General features: G+C 42.4%; 1 protein-coding gene across 4 annotated transcripts in view; it reads right to left on the bottom strand.

Annotated features, from left to right (window-relative positions):
* Positions 1 to 23,059, bottom strand: part of SESN1 (sestrin 1) — a 94,395-nt gene that overhangs the window by 21,071 nt on the left and 50,265 nt on the right. Inside the window, exon 1 of one of the 4 annotated variants that reach the window (XM_028139681.2) lies at positions 3,470 to 3,715. The exons of 2 other annotated variants lie outside the window; for them this stretch is intronic. In XM_028139681.2, coding sequence (XP_027995482.2) covers positions 3,470 to 3,571 — 102 coding nt within the window. In that variant the 5' untranslated portion in view covers positions 3,572 to 3,715. Of the gene's footprint in view, positions 1 to 3,469; positions 3,716 to 23,059 lie in introns of those variants that run through there. One more of the 4 variants, XM_054722633.1, reaches the window with a different exon arrangement.

Consider the following 23,059-nt stretch of genomic DNA (forward strand, 5'->3'; position numbering starts at 1 on the left):
CAAATTAGTTACTACCCTATTTTCTGGTAGGAATTGATCCAAAAAAGGCACTGCAGGTTTTCAATAGGGTAATCATAGCCAAACTAAGTGCCTTTCATAACTTCCTAAAGGTTACTTCATCTGTAAGAAACTGAATTATAGACTTCAATAAAATTTTGTCCAATCTAGATCTAGAAAGCAAAACTGCCAAGAGAAAGTAGCCTTGTTGAAAAACAGATAGATATAGATGCTAATCACAGCATAAACATCATTGGCTCTTGGTAAAGGTGTGGCTGGGAAAAATAACAAGGGAACTAACAGTCCTCTCCTCAACAATTCTCCTAATCAGCATCTTTGAAAGAGATAGCAAGTTTTCACCATCACAACATTGCTGCAAATCTCTGACATAGTATCATTAGTGTCTACTACTGACACAGTAACTTTCACAGTATGAAAATTCTTAGCAAATGTTGATAGTACCACAGAAAAACTATGTTATGTATCACTGTATGAAAGTACTATTCTAATGAGATTTTAAAAAACTTGATAAAGATACTTTTATGAATCTATGTAAATATTCTTAAGTGAAAGAATGAATTTGTCACAAATGCAAAATGAAAGCATTTGTTGGCTTATGGCATCTATTTACTTGTAAAACTACTTAAAAATGTAAAATACTCAGATCATTTGAATCATTATATTTTTCACACTGCACTTGGTACATCTTAAAACTGTACAGATGCTTTAATACTAATAACCACAACATTTGATATTAATTGGAGTATGTGCTTTTTAAGGCATTTCAACAAGGCAAAGATATATTGTGTAAAAGTGAAAGTTCCAGCCCATTCCCCCTTCTTAAGGAGAATCATTGTCTATAGCTGGGTGCTAGCCTTTTGGCATTCAAAAATTTTACATAGTGCCCTAACTGGTTTGGCTCAGTGGATAGAGCTTCCTGGATTCCCATCAAGGGCACATGCCCAGGTTGTGGGCTCAGTCCCCAGTAGGGGGCATGAAGGAGACAGCCAATCAGTGATTCTCTTTTATTATTGATGTTTCTAGCTCTTTCTCCTCTTCCTTCCTCTCTGAAATCAATAAAAATCAAATAAATTTAAATAGAAATAAAGAAATCTAGAAGTGTTATAAAGAAATATTCCTATTATAACAAAATATACTAGTGTTTCTTTTAAAATTGTCATTTACTCTACTAGAAAATTCAGAAATATGTAAAGTTCAAGGCACCTCATATTCTAGTGTCTGGTCACTTATGAACTACTAGAGGCCCAGTGCACGAAAATCCTGCACTCGGGGGTGGGGTATCCCTCAGCCCAGATTATGAGGGCACAGGCTAGGCCGAGGGACCCCACTGGTGCATGATCGGGGCCAGGGAGGGACCACAGGAGGGCTCCATGGTGTGCCCGGTCCGTCTTGCTCAGTCCTGATCAGCTGGACCCCAGTGGCTAGCTAACCTACCGGTTGGAGCGTCTGTCCACTAGTGGTCAGTGCACGTCATAGCGAGCGGTTGAGCAGCCTTAGCATATTGTTAGCATATTACACTTTGATTGGTTGAATGGCCAACCAGACAATTGGACACTTAGCATATTAGGCTATTATATAGGATACTAGAGGCCTGGTGCACAAATACATGCATGGGTGGGGTCCCTCGGCCTAGCTGGTGACTGGGGCGGATCGGGGCCAGCCGGCTGAATGGAGGGACCATGGGAGGTTGGCTGTGGAAGCGCACTGACCACCAGGGGGCAGCTCCTGTGTTGAGCATCTACCCCCTGGTGGTCAGTGCATGTCATAGTGACTGGTCGTTTAGTCACTTAGGCTTATATATATAGATTCTAGAAAAATAAACACTCACTGACTTCAAAGTACTAGATTTGTAAGGCTGACTTAGGTCCCTAGGTGTGCCCTATATACTATAGTTAGAACTTTCATTCCTGGAAGTGTTTAATATAAAAGCACTATGGAAGCTTGCTATTTGAAAGAGTTCTGTTATTAGTTCTTTTGCAAAGAAAATCATTTTCCTATAAAGCAGTGCTTCCTAATTTATATTCTCATATGTTGGATGTGTTAAAAATGAAATACAACTATACAAAGCTTCCTGGTTTCCCGAACACAATCCCATGGGCACAATACCATGGATAATCAATGTGCAAGCTAAAATGTATCTCTTTATCTTCCAATTTACATGGCTATATTTAGAGAGTCTAGATTTGGGTAAGAACCAGGATTCTGCCTCACAAATATAGCCAGAAATAACAGATCTATTCAAGCATAATTATTGGGGTTCATTTCTCAAAATGAGAAAGTATCTGTATGGCCTGCAAACAAAAACTATAAATGCTATTTGAACACCTTCACAGTGTTTTCTCTTTGGTAAAGTTTCCAAAGCAAGTTATAAGAGTTTTTGTTGTTGTTTGTGTGTGTGTGTGTGTGTGTGTGTGTGTGTGTGTGTGTTTAGGTTGTTGCATTAACTGTAAACAAGGAGCATATTATATATCCATGAGTGTTAAAATTTAGAAAAAGTATTTGCTGTTATTACACCACCTTCAAGAGAAAATGTCTTCATTTAAGTTTATGTGAATATACAAGTATTCTCATAATGTAGATTCCATTTAAAATACTATGAATATTAAAACAGTAATTTTAGTGGGCAAAGCTGCAGATAAATTTCTTTGCATTTAGATTTCTTGAAGTAAGGCAATATACAGCAATCTGATTTCAATGCAAACTTTAATGACTACTTATTTTGTCTCTTGTTAGTTTCTGAACCAAAGCCTTTCTTTCAAAGGTTATAATTGTAAAGTTATATTAGTAACTCTCAAATGGTGCCCTATTTGCAACCACTTAGGAAAAATACAAAATGTTACAATTGACGCTTTCTGAAGGCCAATTCAGGCACAAAAGGGATGGTAATAAGAGTAAACGTTGTGCATAACGTTATGGAACTGGCAGAACATACCTACTCTAGGCAACATCATCTTTTAACGGACTCAAATGTATTTTTTTTCTTTGTCTTTCTCTTTTTAAGTAGGAGGCAAAGGGAGTGAGGGGTCACGGAAAAAATCTGGTTTGACAGGACGCCTAGGGGGAAAAAAATCCACAGGCTGTTCTACCGTGAGACTAGAGCTTTGTTCGGTTTCTGACTTGTGGAGACTTGCACAGAAGGCAATGTTATTTACGTTTCGGAGACTTCCATTTAAACGACCGAGGCAGGTGTCTCTTCCAGCCCGGCAGGTTTTGCCCAGGGACCAGCGTGGAAAGCGTGTCCCCTCCATCATAGCCCGCCCCTTCCCCCAAGGGGACGCAGGCCAGTCTGAGACGCCCCGGCCGCACACGGCGGTTGTTTCAGGGGCGCCCTCCCGGGGAGCGTTCTCTGAAGCTGTTAGGGGGACTCAGTGGGGAAGCCGCACTACCGCCCTGCAGCCCAGGTAGCTCGGCCGGGCCGCCCGCCCGCCTGACCGGCCCCTCGCCCGGGTACCTCGTCCTGGCCGCGGCCCCGGCCGCACTGCTTGCAGCCTAGCAGCTCCGAGACGGCCAGGGAGGCCGTGTACGCCTCGTTCGCGGCGGTGGCCAGGCGCATGTCGGCGTGGAGACGAGACGGCAGCGGTCACCTCACCGAGTGGCCTGGGCGGCTCGGAGGAGGCGGGCGCCGGGTGGGAGGCAGGCCGCCGGGCTTCGGGCTGCAGCACCTCAGTCAGCGCCGACCGCGGGGGCAGAGCGGGCCGGGGAGGGGCGGGGCGAACAAACAAGCCGCACCGCCCAGCGCCGCTGTCACTCCGCCGCCCGGAGGCCACGAGCACCAATTCGGACCCTCGGCGCCCTGGAGCCCCGCCCTCCTAGCGCGGAGGGGCGGGCGTTGGCGGGCGGTTCTAATGCTGACCAACCGGGCGACAAACAACCTCCTGGGGCCCAGTCCCCAGAGCAGCTCATTCTCAGGTCCGGAACTCCAGTCGGTTGGGAGGTGAGCGTGCACTGCAGCACGAGCCCTCGGGGCTTCACAGAAAGGCGAACGTGCCCCTGCCCCCACTACCAGCAGCCGAGAGCCTGCCCTCCCTTCACCCTTTTACCTAGAGCCAGACAGCAACCAGCCTCTACACTGACCCTCACACCAAGATGAGGAATCAAGTTCATTCTACATTTTACAAACCATTGAAATTTCCCTCTTCCCTTCCAATAATGCCCAAACAACGAAGAATGGGCCACAGAACTCAGAAGTACGGGACCATGGCCTGCCTATATTCAATGTAAATTGGTTTTTGGTAAGCTATATAGAAACTATAAATATCACTCTCCTATACAGATAAGGTTAGCAGATCCCTGAATTTTCTTTTCAAGTAAATTCGAAGGCTTTAAAATGTCTAATGTTCCCTCCTAAACGCCTTGGATTCTAAAGAAAGAATTTCTAAAAATCTGATGAAATTTTAAAGAAAGTATAGGTTATAAAGGAACACAAAAACCTGACATTGTTGGATCCAGAACACAAATCTCTCAAATCTTGTGTCAATACTATTTCCTTACATGACTCCATTAACTTTTAAAAATCAACTCCTAAATAGAACTCTTTTTACATGTTTGCCCTATGGCTTTCAAAAGCTTACATGCTCAGATTAAAAATAAAGTTGGAACATCTGACAGAAGGAAACAAATGGAATTTAAAAATCAATAAATTCTGACAGGCACAGAACCAGAACTTATAAATGAAAATAAGTTTCAGTCTTAGAAGTGAAATTACAATGTCTCAGACAATACTAAGTTACTCATTTTGCTCAAACTGTCATATTTTAAAAGTAGCAGGTTAAGAATGGCTACTTATCTTTCCAGATAAATAAGATGTTTGTTTTCATACACTACTTCTATAAATTGTTAAAGCATCCAAAATATTTTTACTGGTCAAGAAAAGCGTATTTGGGCTGATAGCATAGAAGAAAAGGCTATAGAAGCTTCCAAGCTCAGAGGGAGTTCTGAGCATAGCCACAAAAACAAAAATAATCAAATGCCCACTCAGCTACAAACAGGCAAAAATAAACCCAGCAAACCATCCAATTTACAGCAATATGAGCTGTACCCTCCAAGATACACTGACTGTAGATGAGTATAGGAAACACAAATGGGCTTCTTGTATGGGGTTGTGAGCTATAAAGGTAGTTAGATCCGTGGTCCGCAAACTGCGGCTCACGAGCCACATGTGGCTCTTTGGCACCTTGAGTGTGGCTCTTCCACAAAATGCCACGGCCTGGGCGAGTCTATTTTGAAGAAGTGGCGTTAGAAGAAGTTTAAGTTTAAAAAATTTGGCTCTCAAAAGAAATTTCAATCGTTGTACTGTTGATATTTGGCTCTGTTGACTAATGCGTTTGCCGACCACTGAGTTAGATAATGAAGGAAGTATGTGAAAAATGATGACTGGTTCTAGAAGAGCTGGGCTGTGATTTTATTTTCTGGAAGGAATAAAATAGTGGGGTTAGTTATCTAGTAGGGTATAACCTTGTTTGTGACATTAAAATATGTCATTTGCAAAATGGAGAATGCTTACCTTTTTATTTTTTAATGAGAGGCAAGGAGAAAGCATGCATTTAGCTAACCCAAAAAATGGTTTAAAATAATTAGGTGCAAATTAAAACTGCAAACTAAACATACAGTGTTTGATGCTTAGTGCTTGATATTTATTGAAGAATCATATACTAAAATTGTATAGGAAGTTTAAATTAGGATTCCTTTTTTATTTTAATGAAAGTGTCAGCTTATTTATTTCAATGATGCCTTAAATAAAAAGAAAAATAATTTAAACGTATTTTAATTCAGTGATTTACCAAGGCCTTCTAGCAATTAAATGTCAAGATTCCTTTATGGTCTCTTAAGACTGACTTAAGTTCTGCTTGCTTTCATAAAGCAGTACAGTGAATTTGTTACTCTGTTCTCCAACATAAAAAGATTGCCTCCAAATAAATCTACAGTAACTAGGTATACCAACAAATTGACCTGAAAATATCACTGTAGATTTCACTTTTGGAAATGTTTTGTTTCAAATTGTGGATTAAAAAGGGGCCACATGCTAACCTGACAAACTCAGAGACCTAAAGTAACCACAAAGGATAGTATGAAATCAAAACGTTTTAACTAAAAGCAGTTTATGGCAGGTAGTCATGTCCTAGGCTAAGATCTTCCCGGACAAAAGTCAATCTTTACCTTAACTAAGCCAGTCTACTGTCTTTTACATCTAGGATAAAATTCCCATGGAATGTCAGGGTAACTCCCGTTTTAGTGTTGGTTCCTTAGTTTTTTTTTTTCAAGAAACCTCAGGGCACAACCAAGGCACCAGGGCGGAGACCACAAATCTTCTCATTGCTATTGTTATCATGTTAATTGGCAATTGTTAACAATCCTGTACCTACCTAGGTAAACGACCTAAGTGTCTAGGTTACTTTCCATCTAATCCCAGAGGTTTCCCCCCTTTGCTTTCTTCCACTCCCCGCCCCTCCCCCAATCTATCACCAATAGACCTCAGGTAACTTGCATCTTCTCTTTTGATTGTGATGTATAAAACAAGGTGCAAAACTGCCATTCTCTGGAGCATTATCTCAATGCGTTGAGATTTTGCTTCCCTGCAATTGTTGACAGTTTGGCTTAAATAAACTCACAAAAATTCTTTACAGGTTTGGATGCTTCTTACAGTGACAAAATCATTCAATAAAAAGTTTGTATTTTCCAAAGATTTCACTTCTCGAGTAGATTGGATGTCCTGAAGGTGCGTCTCCTAATGAACCCCCAGTGCTAGGCACATGACAGGCATGCAATAAAACATCTGCTGCAAAGATGACCATCTTAAATACAGAACAGTAATTGGAAAGAATTATGCTTTTGATATTTACCACAGGTTATCAATATAGGCCAGCAGCTATTTTATAAAGTCTGCTATTTAAACATTTATTTCAAAATTTTATTTCTTCTAAGAAGAATCCTAACATCTAATACAAGAATATTATTTTGGAAATATTTCCTTCCCTCTAAAAATATTTTGGTAAACTTAACTGTATCAAAGTGAGGTTTTGCATCTGTCATTAGCAGTAATGGTTTCAACTCTAATTTTCTAAAAAACAAGCTGATACACCCACATAAAAACTGGAGGCAGGAAGATGAGTTCATTTGAGCAGAGAACTATGAAGCATTAGGGTCCAGATTTGGAGTTACGGGTCAAGATAGGCTTCTTAAGGAAGAAACATCTGAGCTGAGACTTAGGGAATTGGAAGGGAGGCCTTGGTAAGGAGAGAGGGGGAGGGGAGGAGAAAGGGAGGGAGAGAAGAGGGAGGAAGGGACAGAAGGAGGGAGGGAGAAAGAGAGTCTCTCAGTGGGGGAATAGGGGCAGAGTTCAAAGCAACAAAACCAGCATGTTCAAAGGCCCAGAGGAAGGGGAGAGAGTGAGAGTGGTCCATTAGGGAAGCAGAATAAAGGAAGTTCATTGGGTCTGGAGCAGAGGGTATGCAGAGTAATGGATGGAGTTTAGGTAAAAAATAAACCTAAGGGGGGGACTTGTTAAAGACAGCATGTCAAACTCGAGGCCCTTGGGCTGCACGAGGCCCACAACGAATATTATTGCGGCCCAGCCAACATAACGGTATGTAAGAAACGTTTTAATAAAAATTTCGTAACTTAATTTTTAGACTATCCTGTTATACATAATTTATTAATAACGAACTACAATGTTCACTAATGACTGATTACTATAATTGTGTTGCATTCATTTCCCTTACTCGCCTTACACACAGGTGCACCATTTCTCTCCACTAATACTAGCAGCGAATAGTTTAGAAGCCAATTGCCGTGTCATTAATCTTGGACTGACTTGTTTGGTGTGCACAATAGGAAATATTTCGCTTTCAGAAAACAAGAAAAATAGGTTTATTGGCGTTACACTTATTAATTTGTGCAGTTATTTAGTGTCTGGTAAGTTAATGTTCAAGAAAAAATATAAATTTTTATTAAAATGTTCTCTTATTTTAATGATTACTCATTTATTTCAGCCCTTAGTATTCAGCATGTCTCTATCGAAATAAACCTACATTTCTATGAAAATTGAAGCTTTTGTTTTTTTGCGACCCACATAAACTAACCTTATTTGGACCATGTTAGCCTTTGAGTTTGACATGCTTGTGTTAAAGAGTCATTAAAGGAAATACATTTCATTCTTAAGTGTACTGTGGAGCTATTCAAATTTTAAAGAGTAAAATGATATCAAATTTGCATTTTAGCTAAGGATTAGCAAAATATATTGGAAAAGGCAAAACTGGAGGCAGGAAGATGAGTTAGGAAGGGTGTTGAAGCTATTCTGGCAAGGCAAGAGGCTGATCTGGAAACAGTGGGGATGGAGCAAAGAGGAGGAATGATGGGGGGTTATTTCTCCAACATAAGTTTCTTGAGAAAGGAAATCACGCCTCATTCTTTTGTCTTTGAAATTTAGGAGATAAATCTCAAATTATCTGCTATCCGGATCAAGTGCTTTCTCTAATCATCTGTCTTGAAAAATTTAGCCAATTCATAAAAAAGGATAGATTTTAGTAGAAAGAATACTTACTAATCAGGCCAAAAGGCATAATCAATCACACTTTCATGGACCACCTATTAAACCTTAAATTTCCTCATTAACCCAAGAAATTATATTAAAGTACTACAGATTTATAGATCTATTCATTAGAATTGGAATTATATTTAATAAATGATTAGAAAACACAAAGAGCAGTGGTTTTAGCCATTAAACCAAATAACTTTAAGAGTGGGAATGGCATTCATTATATTTATGTGGTTTAAGCATGTTATTTAAAAATGTCCCACTGTCATTTAAAACATTTCATTTAGAATGAGTGCTGGTTTATAAGATTACTTCTGCTTGCTAATTTTGTCAAGATATTTCTTCTCTAGCTGATATCTTCCTGTTTTTGTATATATAGCTTGTCTGTTAAGCACTTTTTTCCCTTTCAACATCATGTTTTGGGTACACTGAGATCCTTTTAGCACTGAACTTTAATTTTACATTGTGCTTATTTGTCTTCTACTTTTTTTCACTTCTTCAATTTAATTTTTAGAATTACATGACTTATAAAGGAGCAAGAATGTTGACAAATCTTTGCTCTCTCTCTCCTTTAGGGTGTTTTCTTTTGCTTATTTTTAATTCAAGAATAATTGACCAACATTATATTAGTTTCAGGTGTATAACATGATTCAATATTTGTATATATTTCAAAATGATCACCACAATAAATCTAATTAACATGTCACCATACATAGTCACAAAATATTTTTTTTCTTATGACGAGAACTTTTAAGATTTACTCTCTTAGTATAGGGTTTCTTCTTTTATAAATGCAGTTTTAAATCTCCACATAGGCTTCAAAAAATACAGGCCATCCATCACCCATATTTGAAAATAAGAAGTACAATATTCTAAACAGTGTTGGGGGTTTTAAATTAGAAAATTACTTTCCCTCAAAGAATAAGCATGTTCAATCATGGTCAGGTTAATGATAAAACCTATCAATGATAATGATAACAAAAATAATAATAGGCTACTGACAGTAAGACCAGTAACTTATGAACACCTACATATCAGACACTAAGTACTCCATACCTATAAGGCAGATATAATTATTTGTTTTACACACTTGTAAAACAGAAATTCATAAAGTATGGGTAACTTGTCCAAGAATATAAAAGTAGTAAAATGCAACCTGAGATTAGAACCCAGGTCTGTCTGAACCCAAAGCAGCAGAAGCTGGGCTACTCCTTTTAATGAATATTTAAAAATTTTTTTAACTATGCATTAGCCTAAGTTCTTGACTGTGAGGAGAGGAGAAGTGAAGAGGACAGGAAGAAAGAAAAATGTAGCTCCCTTGTTTATACTCAGGGTGAGATCTGGTTAAAACACACACACACACACACACACACACACACACACACACAGAAATCATGGAATGAGTGATCTTGGTCTTTGAGAGCTTCTCTTCTCTATTTCTCTATCTTGTCAATCTTCTCAGTGTTTCTTCCCAGGCATTTGGTGACTTTATGGTACCTACCCAATGCTCTTTCAATAAGTAACTCACCTGAGTCTACCCACTTTTAACTTTTAAATGCTCATGTTATCCCTATTCCTCTTAGAATAGCTGGTAGGTATTAAGAAGAAAACAGGGTTCTTTAACTCACACTATTTTATGGAGGCTGATATACGAATTTATTTAGTCTGTCTCAATAGAATATAAGCGCCATAAAATCAGAATGCTTGCTTTTTTTTGTTCACTGCTGTATTTCCAATGCCCTAATGCTAGCACACAGACCTTCAATAATTATGTACTGAGTCAATGAACTCTGCAGAGATGTTTCCATTAAAAAAAAAAAAAAAAAAGCCTAACTCAAAAGTATAATAGTGAATTTCAAGTTCAATATACAGTTTGTGAAAGATGTGGGCCATCTAGATGAACATTTAAGAAGGCTTTGGGGCCACTGTAAGCAGGCAGGCTTTGCATAGGAATCAGATTGTCCTTGGGTTCAGTTCTGCTAAGCAGTCTCTATTTTTCATAGTCTCTCCCCATCTTCTTGGGAACCCACAGATACTCCCAAGCTTCTTTGATTTTTTTTCTGTGCCTGCTCTCTTTCAGGACACCAAGATAGCAGCTATATAGGTCAGACACTGCCTGTATACATACCATTGTTTGACAAGATTCATGAATGTTTTGTAACCAAGATTCATAAATGTTTTGTAACCAAGTTTGGCCTATCTAAGGTGAAATGATAGGAAGGTATCTGTTGAGATATAAATATTAAATGGGAGAATTTATTCAGAAATACTACAACTTTTAGAGGCTTATTACTTTTTGGCATCAGTGTTGAATTAAATAAGAAGGAATAGGTTTAATTTGGAATAGGATGAAATACAGGGAAAAGGTTAATGTAGTAGGAAATTAAGAGTACTTTATCCTATATTTTCTTAGGAGCTACTGATGGTTTTAAAGAAGGAAAAAAAAAGGAAATGATACAAACTAAAAAAAAAAAGGTATCTCTCAGACTATGCATATATACTAACTATATTGCATAATTAAAAAAAAATTATTTGTTGATTAGAGAGAGAGAGAGAGAGAGACATCGATTTCTTGTTCACTTATTTATACACCGGAGGCCCAGTGCACGAAATTCGTGCAAAGAGGTGTGTGTCCCTCAGCCAAGCCTGCACCCTCTCCAATCTGGGACCCATCAGGGATGTCTGACTGCCCGTTTAGGCCTGATCCCACTAAATGCGCAGTCAGACATCCCTCTCACAATCCAGGACTGCTGGCTCCCAACTGCTCGCCTGCCTACCTTCCTGATTGCCCTTAACTGCTTCTGCCTGCCAGCCTAATCACCCCCTAACCACTCCCCTGCCAGCCTGATTGATGCCTAACTGCTCCCTTGCCAGCCCGATTGCCTCTAACTGCCCTCCCCTGCTGGCCTGATCATCCCTAACTGCCCTCCCCTGCAGGCCTGGTCCCCCCCAACTGCCCTATCCTGCAGGCCTGCTCCCCCCCAACTGCTCTCCCCTGCAGGCCTGGGTCCCCCGCAACTGCCCTCCCTTGCAGGCCTGGTCCCTATCAACTGCCCTCCCCTGCTGGCCATCTTGTGGTGGCCATCTTGTGTCCACATGGGGGCAGCCCTCTTGTGTGTTGGAGTGACAGTCAATTTGCATATTACTCTTATTAGATAGGATCCTATCTAATAAAAGAGTAATATGCAAATTGACCGTACCTCTGCTACACCAAGCCACGCCCACCAGCCAATCAGGAGCAAGTATGCAAATTAACCCAAGCAAGATGGCTGCGGCCACGGAGAGAGCAGGAGGCTTGGGTTTCCTCAGCAATGGATGAAGCCAAGCTTTCCGCCTGCCCTGGTCTGCCTTAACCTCCGCTTAAGGCTACAAAGCTTCAATTATAGAAGATAAATAAATCCCAACAAAAATGGCGGCAGCCACGGAGCTGGAGAGAGCAGGAGGCTTGAGTTGCCCCCGGCGATGGAGGAAGCCAAGTTTCCGCAGCCCTGGTCTGCCTTGGCCTCTGCTTAAGGCTACAAAGTTTCAATTATAGAAGATAAATAAATCCCAGATACCAGGGCCTCCACTTGGGTTGCCGGGGGGCGTGGCCGGCCTGCTAACCACCACAGGCCCCTCGCCCAGGCCACCCCACACCCCAAGGGAACCCCCACCCTGATCGGGGAAACCCTCAGGGCAAACCAGCTGGCCCCCACCCATGCACCAGGCCTCTATCCTATCTAATCCTCCTATCTAATAAAAGAATAATATGCAAATTGACCATCACTCCAACACACAAGATGGCTGCCCCCATGTGGTCAAAGATGACTGCCCCCATGTGGACACAAGATGGCCGCCACAAGATGGCCAGCAGGGGAGGGCAGTTGGGAGGGACCAGGCCTGCAAGGGAGGGCAGTTAGGGGCGATCAAGCCTGCAGGGGAGGGCAGTTAGGGGTGACAAGGCCGGCAGAGGAGGGAATTTGTGGGCGACCGGGCCTGCAGGGAAGGGCAGTTGGTGGGGGGACCCAGGCCTGCAGGGGAGGGCAGTTGGGGGGACCAGGCCTGCAGGGGAGGGCAGTTAGGGGCAAACAGGCTGGCAGGGGAGCAGTTAGGCATCAATCAGGCTGGCAGGGGAGTTGTTAGGGGGTGAACTGGCAGGCAGAAGCGGTTAGGGGCAATCAGGAAGGCAGGCAGGCAAGCAGTTGGGAGCCAGCAGTCCTGGATTGTGAGAGGCATGTCGACTGCCCGTTTAGGCCCGATCCTACCTGGATCTGGCCTAAATGGGCAGTTGGACATCTCTCGAGGGGTCCCAGATTGGAGAGGGTGCAGGCTGGGCTGAGGGGACCCCCCTCCCCCTCCCGTGCACGAATTTCATGCACCGGGCCTCGTGTGTGTGTGTGTGTGTGTGTGTGTGTGTGTGTGTTACATCTCTTGATCTGCACACTAGCACTCTCATAGTAGGTTTGGAGGATATATGTTAGTCTATCGCTCCCTACATTATTCACCCAAGGCTTGGGTCAGGCTTTAAGGTTCAGGCATGCTCTAAAGATTTCTGCTGGTTCCAGCAGAGTGCTGGGGGGGATAGAGCCTTAGAGAGGAAAAGCTCATAGAATCACATTTCACAATGGTATACTGAATTAGAAACCAAACTTGCCTCACAGTAAAACTTTCATTTAGCCTGTCCTGGAATTGGTCTATAAATGAAAGGATTATTAATACTTCTAGCCCTTCTCCAGAAAACATGAGTTAAGTCCACCTTATTTTCAGTGACATACATGCCAATATGATCTTTAATAGCTTTTATCCTGGATCACAAAAAACTGACCTAATAAATTTTTCAGTGAAGTACTTTGGAAATTTTTTTTAAAATTAACAATAAGGATATTATTGATATCCAAAGAATCTTTTGTGTTTTTAACAGGGAGTTTATTATTATTATTATTATTATTATTAATCCTCACTGGAGGATATTTTCCCACTGATTTTTAGAGAGAGTGGAAGAGAGAGGGAAAGATCGATGTGAAAGAAACACATCGATTGGTTGCCTCCTGCAAGAGCCCCTACCAGGGCCCGTGCCAGGGAGGAGCCTGCAACCGAGGTACGTGCTCTTGACTGGAATCAAACTCGGGACCCTTCAGTCTGCAGACTGATGCTCTATGCACTGAGCCAAACCGGTTAGGGGCAACAAGCAGGTTTTAAAATAATGTATTTGCTCTCTACAATTAGAACTTGCTTTATGTCAGAAAATTCAACTTTCAAATATTCAACAAGATTTTAAAAATTAAACCACAGTACTTTAATTTGTGCATTATAAATATACAATTAAAATCTTAAAACACTGCACACTAAGTTTATAAACTGTTGTTTTTAAAAAATATCTAAGCTTCAAAAGATAAAAGCAAGTATGTGGATCAGGACAGAGAGCAAAGCAGAGTCAAAAACAGCAGGATGTAGTTCAAATAGGTCACACTTAACTTTTAACTTTTCCTAAGAAGAAAAAAACAAGCTTAGCAACAGCTTTCAGCCAATCATAAAGCAGACAAACAGGTAAGGACTCAACCGCTCCAGATACCAATGAGGTCCAATCTTCATTCAGTGTTTTGTTTGTTTGTTTTAAACTATATAGTGTTAGAGCAGAGCAAAAGTAATAAAACACAATGTACTGTGCTAGGTTAAAAGTAATAAAGATAAAATCTCTTCACCGACCCTTATCAAAATATGTCAGATTTTAATAACATTGATAATTTTGTTTTCATCCTCACTATATCAGATACAATATACATTAAAGTTATGTTTAAAATATTGGTGTATCTGTAATAAAATATAGAATTTTGTGGGAAATTTTTTTATTGCTTGTGGATAGAGGATAAGGGTGGGAATATCTATAAGAATAGATTCTTCATTTTTTAATTCCCCAATACTCAATTTCTAAAATTCATGGATGGAGGACCATCCCTCAAAAATGCTACAGTCCAAATCCAAAAATATAAAATACGAGTAAAAACAACAGCATAAAAATACAACCTTCAACACAAGCAAGCAAACTGAACAAATTGCATAGTACATTCTATGCAATTTTTCCTCTTTATTTCTTTTCTTTTTTTAAATATATTTTATTGATTTTTTACAGAGAGGAAGAGAGAGGGATAGAGAGTTAGAAACATCGATGAGAGAGAAACATCGATCAGCTGCCTCCTGCACACCCCCCACTGGGGACGTGCCCGCAACCAAGGCACATGCCCCTGTCCGGAATCGAACCCGGGACCCTTGAGTACGCAGGCCGATGCTCTATCCACTGAGCCAAACCAGTTTCGGCTTCCTCTTTATTTCTATCACTCAATACATATCCTGCTTTGAGAGAAGAAAGTTTTCTGAGAATGCAGAAGGGATTTTTCAAAGAGTTACAGATGTCATTACTACACTGTTTAGTAAAATTCTCAGTATTGCTCAAACTGACAAAGTATTACTTGCAACAGAGACACAAAAACACTGTAAAACAATAAATTAACAATTTTCTTCATTTTGCTTTTGGCGTGCTAAATTTATAAAGTGTCCTAAGGCAGTTTCCAATATTTTTGTAAAAATCTTCAAGAGCCACCTTTTATTTTTTTAATTAAGTACTGCTTAAACCATTTACTGATGTAGTTAACCTTAAAAATATAATTATTTCATGTAGATCAGCTTGACTTGTTATATCATCAATTATCTCCTGAATTCAAAATACATATATATATATATATATATATATATATATATATATATAGCCAATATGCAAAGTGTCCCTGCAGGATTTTGACCAGGAGACTGGGAGTTCGATCACTCGCTATGACGTGCGCTGACCACCAGGGGGCGGTGCGGAACAAAGGAAAGCCCTGGTCGACAGCCAGCAGCTGGGGAAGGGAGGCCTGGGCCAGCAGCCAGAAGGCCTCAATCGGCCCTGATCGCTGGCCAGACCTAGGGACCCTCCCCAAGCACAAATTTCATGCACCAGGCCTCTAGTCTATATATATATAAAAGCCTAAGTGACCATTATGACCGAACGACCAGACCAACCAGTTGCTATGATGCACACTGACCACCAGGGGGCAGATGCTTAATGTAGGAACTGCCCCCTGTTGATCAGTGTGCTCCCACAGCCAACCTCCCACGGTCCCTCCCCCCGGCCGGCCGGCCGGCCCCCCTGATAGGCCCTGGTTGGGGGGCCAGTCAGCCAACCCCCCAGGGTCCCTTCCCCTAACCAGCCGGCCCCCCGATCAGCCCTGATTGCTGGCCAGGCTGAGGGACCCCACCCGTGCATGAATTCGTGCACCGGGCCTTTATTATATACTATAAAAAACATAGGTTTGCTATTAGTACTGTAGTTTGCTGTGAAACTGTATATATGTATACTTTCCCTCAATATTTTATTGTATTCTGTATACCCCTTGGAAGGTGGGAGAAAATTAGATAATGTTTGGAGACTAGTTTTAGGTTTTATTTATCAGTGATATCCCTACTTTATTCTTTTCCTCTATCCTCAATTGTCACAGATAACTAAACTACTAGGTGTACCAGTTAATAATGTGGATTTTTTCAATAGATGGAGTTACATATATGTTGATTTATATGCGATTTGATATCTATGCTATTTTGTGGTATTGACAGCAAGCTTCAAAACTTCATATGTCAAATTTGCTGAAGGTGTTAACATCATAGATATTTTTACGCTTAAAAATGTCAAATTTCGTGCCAAAAAAAGAGCATTTGTGGAAAGTTTTAATTCATTACTTTATTTTCAAGAAAAAAGTATCGTATACTTCGGGAAGCTTATGGTGAACATGCTCCATCTCAAGATACTTGTGAACACTGGTTTAAACGCTTTAAAAGTGATGATTTCGATGTGAAACACAACGTCCAGGTCAACCGGAAAAGTTTGAAGACCAACAATTACAAGCATTATTGGATGAAGATGCGTGTCAAACTCAAAAACAACTTGCAGAAAGATTAAACATTGCTCAGCAAACAATTTCCGATCCTTTACAAGCAATGGGAAAGATTTTAAAGGAAGGAAAATGGGTGCCACATCAGCTGAACGAAAGACAAATGGAAAACCAAAAAGTCATCAGTAAAATGTTGCTTCAACTTCATGAAAGAAAGCCTTTTTTTGCATCGAATTGTGACTGGCAATGAAAAGTGGATTTATTTTGAGAATCCCAAATGCACAAAATCATGGGTTGATCCAGGTCAACCATCAATATTAACTGCAAGGCCAAATCGCTTCGGAAAGAAGACAATGCTCTGCATTTGGTGGGATCAGGAAGGTGTGGTGTATTATGAGCTTCTAAAACCAGGTGAAACCATTAATACTGATTGCTATCAACAACAGATAATCAATTTGAACCACACTTTGATAGTGAAACCACCAGAATGTGCCAGAAGACATGGCAAAGTAATTTTGCTTCATGATAATGCACCATCACACACTTCAAAACCAGTTAAAGACACATTAAAAGATCTTGCCTGGGAAGTATTAAACCACCCGCCATATTCACCAGACATTGCTCCTTCAGACTACCACTTGTTTTGATCGATGGCACACGCAGTTTCTCAGCAGCACTTCAAAATGTACGAAGAAGTGGAAAATTTGGTCTCTGAATGGTTTGCCTCAAAACAAGAAAAGTTCTATTGGGATGGTATCCACAAACTACCTGAAAGATGGGGGAAATGTATAGCTAGCGATGGACATTACTTTGAATAAAGCACTTTTGATGTTTCTCTTGAAATTATCACGTTTCCTTTGATTACAAAATCCGCCATTATTAACCAGTACACCTAGTATAGTGAATCAAGAAAAAATATAGTTTCAATACATCATCTGGGAAAGAAACACTGTATATCCCACTCATGTTTTCCTTAGGCTCTTATACCTTATTTTGTCATGAGGAGTATCTTCTACTACTTGACAGTTTACCATGCTAACATTGCCTTTTAATCTCCAAAATACCATCCATTACGTTTTGGATAAAGTCATAAACATTACACTCTTGGAAAAAAAAAATCCTTGGGTGAGGATTAACAAAAGCAAGGAAGTGAGGAAAGCAGGAAGGAAGGAGTGAAGGAAAAAAGGAAGGAAGGAAGGAAGGAAGGAAGGAAGGAAGGAAGGAAGGAAGGAAGGAAGGAAGGAAGGAAGGAAGGGGAGAAGAAAAGCAGGAAGGAAGGAAGGAAGGAAAGGCAGGGAGGCAGGGAGGGAGGGAGGAAGAAGGGCAGAATTCAGAGTGATTTATTTGGTAGGATTAAATACAATGATGGCTTACACAGACACACACACACACCTTGAAATGTTTTCTCCCACATTTGAAAATCAGTAATTTTGGCTAAAATAGCTGATTATTATATAGAATACTAGAAGCCCAGTGCACAAAATTTGTGCACGGGTAAGGTCCCTAGGCCTGGCCAGTGATTGAAGCATGAGCATCAGGCATGGGAGGGCAGGTCCCAGCTGACCTCTAGGCCCTGAGCAGCACCTGAGCCCCTGCACGCCCCCCTCCGCCTGAGTCCTGGCACCCAAGTCCCCAGAGAGATGCAGTGAGTACGGCCAGATGCCATGGGCTGGGGTGCAGCGTGGGCCTCTGGGCCACCCAGCGGCGCTGCATGGAAGCCAGGTGGGCAGTGCATTCTCTCCTGGCCAGCCTCACAGATCAGCTCCTGCGCAAACCCATGGGGAGCCCAATGGCCCCTGCAGTCCTGGCAGCCGTGGCTTGGCTCACCCAGAAGAGGCCACACGGGTGTGGGGCAGGCTCCTTGCAGGCACCTAGCACCTGAGCACAGGGGCTTCCCCAGCGTGAGCCCTGGCGTCCCGGGGGAGGTTAGCAGGGGGATTGAGAGTGAGCTCAGTGGACACCCCGCATTCTCACCGCACCTCTGTCCTCGTCACCCCCACCCCAGGTAGCCGGCAAGAGGTCGCAGCCCCCTGCCCAGGTGCTGTGGGAGGTTAGTCGCCACCACCCACTCCCAGTTCCCTGTCCCAACCCAGGGCCCAGCCTCAATCAGGCGATCAGGGCCTGCCGGCCGCTGGTCTCCATCTGCAGGGCGATCGGTCAGGGCTGGGCCTCTCTCTTGGCTCCCTCAGCAACTGGGATCCAGGCAGTGGCCCTGACCCCCGCTGCTGCCAGTAGCTGTCTGCGGGGTGATCAGTTGGAGCTGGGCGGCAGCCCCGCCTCCCCACCACCACCACTGGTCGCGATCAGCGGGGCAATCGGGTCCATGCTTGCACCTGCTTTGGCCTGATGCCACCCGCTCACCTGCTCCACCATCCCGCCGCGGTCCTGCTCTTGTCAGGGCCCATCGGGGCAGGCAGTGCCTCCAGTGCCGCCTGCTGCCAGCGCTGCATCGCCCATGTCCGCCATGGTCCGCGATGCCCCCTGGTGGTCAGTGCCTGTCATACCAAGTGGTTGAATTCCCAGTAGAACAATTTGCATATTAGGCTTTTATTATATAGGATAATTACCACTTGCCTTCCTTTTTACAGCTTCATAATGTTACTGCATATGACTCTACCTAAGAACTGTAGAATGAAATGTAAAATGTATACAGAGCTTTACAGCCCACAAATTTCACACAGAGTTATGTAATTTCTCACAACAACCTTGTGAGATGAATCTCATTATTCCTGTATTACCCAACAACAAACCAGTCATGCAACTGATAAGTGGCAGAGCTACAAGTCAAATACAGGTCTGTCTGACTTCAGGTCCACTGCTCTTCCTTTTCCTCATCGGTTTAAAATGCAGCTTCAGAGCCAGCCCTCAGGAAGCTTACCATACAACCCAGTTGATCATAAAAGACTCAGAAACAATCAAAGGACAACACCAGGCAATGTGTAATTCTGTCTTAAACTGTAAATATCCAGGGGTAGAGTATCAGTAAAGACCTGAAAGGTGGGTAGAGGGGAATGGCACAGAGAAAAAAAGAAGCTGGATGAACTTGAGACTGTAAGGAGACTGTCTTGGCTCTGGTAGGCGGATGTGAGTTATTAAACAGTGGGAAATAGGTTAGGATCAGTTTCAAGGAGCCAAGAAAACCAGTGAAAAGAGGAGACTGGACAAGCCAGGAAGCAATAATGGAGCCCTAAAGTATAACCTCCCCCGGGACGCCAGTAGTGACTTTCACAAGTGTGCAAGATGAGCACAGGCAAAGGAAACCTGTGTACACTAAAGAAGAGGTAGTGAGACTTACCACTCCCCTTCCTTTCACAGCTTCACCATGTTGCCCAACTTCACATCCACCCACAGGGATCATTCCTGGACTTGTGCACATGCGCTTCCCTCTGATTATAAGGTGGTACCCTCTAATCCTGGCCCCTCTTCTCATCTTCATTCTGAAGTTCGAAGTCCCTGCCTTAGAGAAGCCTTCTCTGACCCCATCCTACCTGGGTTAGATATCCCCCTTGTTTACTTACTCTGCTATAGCACTTAACCCTTTGCACTTGCTTGCTTTTTTCTCGATTCCTTTATTCTAATGCTAACCGTGTCGAGTCACACTCGACATCCGAGTGCAAAAGGTTAAGTCTCAACACTGTAATTGCTAGTGGGGTAGCCAATCTCCCCTATTAAATCAAAAGCTCAAGGGTAAGAAATGGCCCATCTTTTCTAGCACTGAGTTCAGTTGGTAAATAATTGTGAATCAGAGGAAGTAAAGAGGGTTATAAGATCAGGAAATAGATTTAGGGGTTACTGGTACTTTCCCTAAGATTACATGAACAGGAAAAAGATATACATATACAGGCATGAAAAAATAGGGAATAATATAATTTGGAAGATGGCCTCAAATCTCATTGAAATAGCTACTCCAAACCTTCTTTTTTTCTATCTACCCAAGCCCCTTAATGAAGAGGAGAGTTGGATCAGGCCATGGCTGCGGGCAATTTTTTTTAAACCACATTTTTGCGTTAAAGGGAATAAATAATTAAACAACTTTCATTTAATACCTATCTATAGAGAGCTCAGTGCTTTTGCAAGAACCTACACAAGGAATTTCAAAGTATACAAATATGAAAGAAACACAACTGAAGCCCTAAGGAGCATTATAATCCAATAAAGAACCATATATGGTAGAATTATTTTAAATACACAAGCAGTGCTATGGATTCAGATGAAGGAAAAAGTCAAGGGATCATTAAAAACATTACAAGCAGTGAAATGAGGTGACTGAGCTTTGATTTTCACCAACTGGTGGTCCATGAGGTCCAAAAGGTTGGCAACCACTGTCTTAGAGGATTAGGAGAAACCTCTAGGATGGTCTGATTTGTGGGGAGAAGCTAAAGGCAGTTAGACTTCAGCTTTAAGGTAGTGCAATGATCTAGTTAAGAGGTAACAGTATAAATTCTTTGACTACCTTTTATCACTGATATTTTTCCAAGAAAATCCACTGGTCAATGTGATAGAGATTTCCAGTTGTCCCTAGCACCTGTTGTCTGCTTCTTATATCCTATCCTATATATTAAAGGCTAATATGCAAATTATCCCCTCGACCGGGAGTTTGACTGGGAGTTCGACCAGGGGGCTGGGCTGGTGGTCCAACTGCCCGAGGCCCCACCCCTGATCAGCCCACCTGACCCCGATCAGGGCAGGCTGGCTGGACCCTACTTGTGCACGAATTCGTGCACCGGGCCTCTAGGCCTATCTAATAAAAGAGTAATATGCAAATTGACCGTTACTCCAACACACAAGATGGCCGCCCCCTTGTGGTCAAAGATGGCTGCCCCCATGTGGACACAAGATGGCCACCATAAGATGGCCAGCAGGGGAGGGCAGTTGGGAGGGACCAGGCCTGCAGGGGAGGGCAGTTGTGGGTGATCAGGCCAGCAGGGGAGGGCAGTTGGGGGTGATCAAGCCTGCAGGGGAGGGAAGTTAGGGGTGACCAGGCCGGCAGAGGAGGGAAGTTGGGGGCAACCGGGCCTGCAGGGAAGGGCAGTTGAAGAGGACCCAGGCCTGCAGGAGAGTTATGGGCAAACAGGCTGGCATGGGAGCCGTTAGGCATCAATCAGGCTGGCAGGGGAGTGGTTAGGGGGTGATCAGGCTGGCAGGCAGAAGCGGTTAGGGGCAATCAGGAAGGCAGGCAGGCGAGCAGTTGGGAGCCAGCAGTCCTGGATTGTGAGAGGGATCCCAGATTGGAGAGGGTGCAGGCTGGACTGAGGGACACGACCCCCCCCCCCCCCCCCGTGCACGAATTTCGTGCACCAGGCCTCTAGTGTTTAATAAACACCCAAATCTTACCTGGGCATACTGCCACTCCGAAGCTTTCCTTTCAGCTAGGTGTGACCAAGTTAGTAAGCTTTGGCCAATCCTATGTAATAAAGAGCTAATATGCTAATTAGACTGAACAGCAGAACAACCGTCCAGACAACCTTCTGGATGAAGCCGGGGCTGCGAGGCCTGGCCCAGGCAGGCAGGGCTGCGTGGGCCGAGCCCTTTACATGAATTTCGTGCATTGGTCCTCTAGTGTGATTATAAAAGGAATGGTGTGTGCATAGTAAATGTTACTATAGTGAGTATGTGTATGTTCATTCTTCTAGTAAATTCTTCCTCTGTCTGGAATGTGGATGTGATTCTAGAGCTGAAGCAGCCATGCTGGACAGCTATCTTAGAGATGCAAGCGACATCTTAAGGCTATTGGAAAAACACAGAAGGGATTCGGGTACCATAGGGCCTCTAAATCAGTCCTGTACTGCCTTCATACACTGTAGATTTCTAGGCCCCTGTAGATATTGCCTTTGTTTCATTTATATAGTATTAAGTGAAAGAGAAAAAAGGGATGAGTTCATTCAGCTATTCCATCACTGACATAGTTCATATCACATTCCTAAACTTTCCTTTTGTCTAACTCCATCCACTCTAGAGTCCATGTTTTCCTTCATTCTAGAATTTCAACTCCATAAAAGAACTGTCCTCAAAAACAGCATTCATTTATTCATTACTCACTCAACAAATTTTTATTGAGCTACTACCATGTGCTAGGCATTGGTAGATGACGAATAAAACAGACCCTGACTTCAGAGAGCTAAGTCAGGCAATATTTTAAAATGTAGATTGAATTGTGTTTTATTATTTGTGCACTATACCTCTGTGGTCCCAAATTTTCCTATTGGATCAAAGTGAAAGATACATGAACGTAAAAGACTGAGAGAAAGCCAACATATGGAGAGGGAGTAGGAAGTAAGGAGGTGTGGAGAACTTTTAGGGAAAGGAAAAGATAAAATTGTATAGCAAAGGAAGGAGGAGGGAGAAAGAAAAGGAACACATACATGTTCATTGAATTTTACTGAGCTTCACACATCCTCACAACCTCTTTCATGTGTTAATAATTAATATGAGACAAGCTTATTGTTCAACTTCTGGAACTTCAAGAGCACAGCATCTGCCCTCCTTATTATTATACCTGCCTCTACAATGCTAAAAGCAAAGACCTTCCTTCAGAAATCCTCAAAAGGCTCCCCACTATTCTTTCCCAATTTTAGCCCCAATTCACAGCTCTACCCCTTCCCATCTCTTA

Source organism: Eptesicus fuscus, chromosome 10 (genome assembly GCF_027574615.1).
Source record: "Eptesicus fuscus isolate TK198812 chromosome 10, DD_ASM_mEF_20220401, whole genome shotgun sequence".
NCBI classification, from domain to species: domain Eukaryota; kingdom Metazoa; phylum Chordata; class Mammalia; order Chiroptera; family Vespertilionidae; genus Eptesicus; species Eptesicus fuscus.